Below are 3,514 nucleotides of genomic sequence, written 5' to 3' on the forward strand. Positions count from 1 at the left end.
CAAAAGTTGATTATTTCTAGAGTACATGCAGACAGGCATCAACCTGGGTTATGGACTGTTAAGTCCAGCAGGTTTCTGAAAGAAAACTACTGATTGCAGAGTAGCTATTTCAATGTGTACTGTAGCTCGACGGCCGACTAGTTGTTTAATTGTGATCACACAAGTACCATTGAGAAAATACTAAAACGTCAGTCGAGATTATTCATGGAAAAAAATAACAAAACTAGTAAAATGGCAGTGGTCTGAAGGGACCCAAATCGTATTTTCTGAATTTGAAAAAAGTCCTTTAAAATCTTCAGAACCTAGACTGTTCAAGTGCATAGAGATAATCTTGGTGTACATACATTAACTCAGCAAACACTACTCGGGTGAAACTATGGTGCGTTAGTACTAATCACTGGACTGATCGAGGACTATATAGTTGGCGTCTGACATCTAAATTTAGAAAGGGTCGTTGCAACCTTGCAGGTGTGCAAGTTTCAATGCGTAGTCAACACAGAGAAGTACGTGTGTGCTGGGCATGAAAGAGATGAGCGCCTAACCTGGACTCCTGGAGTCGTCGCGCTGCTACCTTCAAGCGGCGATCATCCCGTCTTGCCCCGCCGCCGTCTCGTCGAAAGGAAATAAGGGAGACGATGCCCAAACAAACCGGAGGAGCAGTTAAGTCTCAGACCCACCCTACCAAACCGACGTGGCCATCCTTTACAGCCACGCAAGCAAAACCATCGGCAGATACCACTTTAATTGGGATTAGGGGGTGCCTTGGCTGGTATTAGATATCTCAGGGGATTAGTTAACTGGTTTCAGAGCTGGGGGGTGGGTTAGCCGGTTTCTGAAACCACAGGGGGTGATGTGGACTTCTTTCTTCATTTTCTGTATTTTGGATAGAAATTATGAAAGGGATGGATCGTCTGAAGCGATAAGGTTAGAGTGAACTCAGTGGACACGCACAAATGGACGGCCACCGAAGAATGAACCCTACTGTGATTGCACATCCAATTAGAACACATGCACATCACCTAAGTTGAAAAGATGCGAAAGAACACACACAAGACGTGGCAAGGGAAGAAAGAAAGACACGCACATCAACTAATATAAACATGAGCAGAGTGCACTGTACCCGCGTCGCAGTGCGACATATACATGGACGCCTCGTCGCCTTTTGCATTGTTGCATTCACCCCTGCTCCTCCTCACCCTGCTCGTGCCGATCTTCGTCTCTTTCCTCCTCTTCCTCACCGAGAAGCCTGGTCCATCCCGCAGCAATGGCGGCGCGCGCCTGCCTCCGTCGCCATGGGGCATTCCCGTCCTTGGCCACCTCCCTCTTCTCGGTTCCCTGCCGCACCGGAAGCTCCGGTCCCTGGCCGAGGCGCACGGCCCCGTCATGCTCCTGCGCCTCGGCGGCGTGCCCACCGTCGTGGCCTCCTCGGCGGACGCGGCGCTGGAGGTCATGAAGACCCACGACCTGGCCTTCGCCAGCCGCCCCGCGGTGCGCATGGCGGAGCGCCTCCTGTACGGCCGCGACATGGCCTTCGCCCCCTACGGGCAGTACTGGCGGCAGGCGCGCCGCGTGTGCGTGCTCCACCTCCTCAGCGCCCGCCGCGTGGCCTCCTTCCGCCGCGTCCGGGAGCAGGAGGCCGGCGCCCTGGTCGACCGCGTCCAGCGCGCTGCTGCCTGCTGCTCGCGGCCCGAGGATAACGTCGTGAACCTGACCGACGAGCTCATATCCTACACCAGCGCCGTCATCTCGCGGGCCGCGTTCGGCGACGATGGCAGGTACGGGATCGACGACGACCTGACGGAGGTGTTCGCCGAGTTCGAGGAGCTGCTGGGCACGGCCACGGTGGGGGAGTTCGTCCCGTGGCTGGCGTGGGTGGATACGCTCATGGGGCTGGACGCCAAGGTGGCACGGGCGCGCAAGGTGATGGACGGGCTCCTCGAGCGGGTCATCTCCGACCACCGCCAGCGGCGTCTCGGCAGAGGACGGCGGCTCGTTGGCGACGGGGAGGACGATCACCGGGACTTCGTGGACGTGCTGCTGGACGTCAGCGAGGACGATGGAGAAGACTCCGGGGGTGTCCGGTTCGACACGGTCGGCATCAAGGCCATTATCCTGGTACGCAACGTTGGCGCTACAACTATTTAGCTTCACCATCACCGTCATCAAATTAATGAAATGAAATGTAACCCTATGCCTTTCTACACGGTTGATGAAACAGGACATGTTCGCCGCGGCCACCGACACGACCTACACGACTCTGACATGGGCCGTGGCGGAGCTCATCAACAACCCATCCGAGATGCACAAGCTCCAGGACGAGGTTCGCGCGGCCGTCAATGGCGCCGGCCACGTCACCGAGGACCACCTCGAGAAGATGAGCTACCTGAGGGCCGTGATCAGGGAGACGCTCCGGCTGCACGCGCCCCTGCCGCTCCTCCTGCCCCGGGAGACGCTGGAGGACACGGAGCTGCTGGGCTACCGCGTCCCGGCGCGGACGCGCGTGGTGATCAACGCGTGGGCCATCGGCCGCGACCCGGCGACGTGGGAGCGCGCCGAGGAGTTCGTCCCGGCGAGGTTCGCGGATGGCCCGGCGGAGTACGTCCTGGGGCAGGACTTCAGGTTCGTGCCCTTCGGCGCCGGAAGGAGGGGCTGCCCCGGCGTCGGCTTCGCCGTGCCGTCGATCGACCTGGCGCTCGCCAGCCTGCTGTACCATTTCGACTGGGAACTGCCGGCGGCGGCGGCCGGGGCGAAGCTGGACATGAGCGAGCTGTATGGGTTGTCCGTCCGGCTCAAGGCCACGCTGCATCTGGTTGCTAAGCCGTGGACCCGTGGTCTCCTTGAGCTGCACCTGCCACCGTGGACACGACTTTGGGATTGCTTGAAGAAACAGAAATGATTTTCTATCATGCACGAGATATATTGTGCATGTATCCATCGTCTATTGGTGCTTACAGATTAAAGATTTGTGCCCAGTGTTGCGGTCGAGTCTAGGTGGCACAGAACACTAGACTGTGCACCAAACGAAAGTGCCCAGTGTTGCGGACGACACGCCATGCACGACAGTGGAACAACGCCGAATCCAGCCGTCGAATGCACTTCATTCATGTGCATGGACGGACTGATATATATGATCGCTCACAAATCGTTCGGACACCATCGTGTGCATAGCATCGCTCGTGCACTAAATTGCTAGTATATAATTTGTACTCCTCAATTCATGCAACTTATGAATGCCTCTAGTGAGGATGGAGCGTCGACCTGTTGGCTGGGCAGCTGAGGTTGCTGTCAGCTCACCCGAGTTTGAGGCCCTGTTTGGTAAGTCCTAGGACTTTTTTTAGTCCCAACTTATAAGTCACAAGTCTTTAAAAAGTCCCTAACTGTTTGGTTCCTGGGACTTAACAAGGACTAAAAGTCCATACTATAATTATAAGTCCGTATAAGTCCCTCCTTGAGAGTCTTATTTCATAAGTCCCAAATGACCACTTTAAGTCCCTATAAGTCCCTCTTGTTCGGT

The 3,514-nt window shown here is 56.1% G+C and overlaps 1 protein-coding gene across 1 annotated transcript; it reads left to right on the plus strand.

Annotated features, from left to right (window-relative positions):
- The first annotated feature begins 1,084 nt into the window (after positions 1 to 1,084).
- On the plus strand, positions 1,085 to 2,960 carry LOC125543344 (cytochrome P450 71A1-like). The gene is made up of 2 exons (XM_048706660.1): positions 1,085 to 2,115; positions 2,219 to 2,960. The coding sequence occupies exons 1-2, from the start codon at positions 1,144 to 1,146 to the stop codon at positions 2,894 to 2,896; spliced, it is 1,650 nt and encodes a 549-aa protein (XP_048562617.1). The 5' UTR covers positions 1,085 to 1,143; the 3' UTR covers positions 2,897 to 2,960.
- The last annotated feature ends 554 nt before the right edge of the window (positions 2,961 to 3,514 follow it).

Source organism: Triticum urartu, chromosome 3, assembly GCF_003073215.2.
Source record: "Triticum urartu cultivar G1812 chromosome 3, Tu2.1, whole genome shotgun sequence".
Taxonomy (NCBI): Eukaryota; Viridiplantae; Streptophyta; class Magnoliopsida; order Poales; family Poaceae; genus Triticum; species Triticum urartu.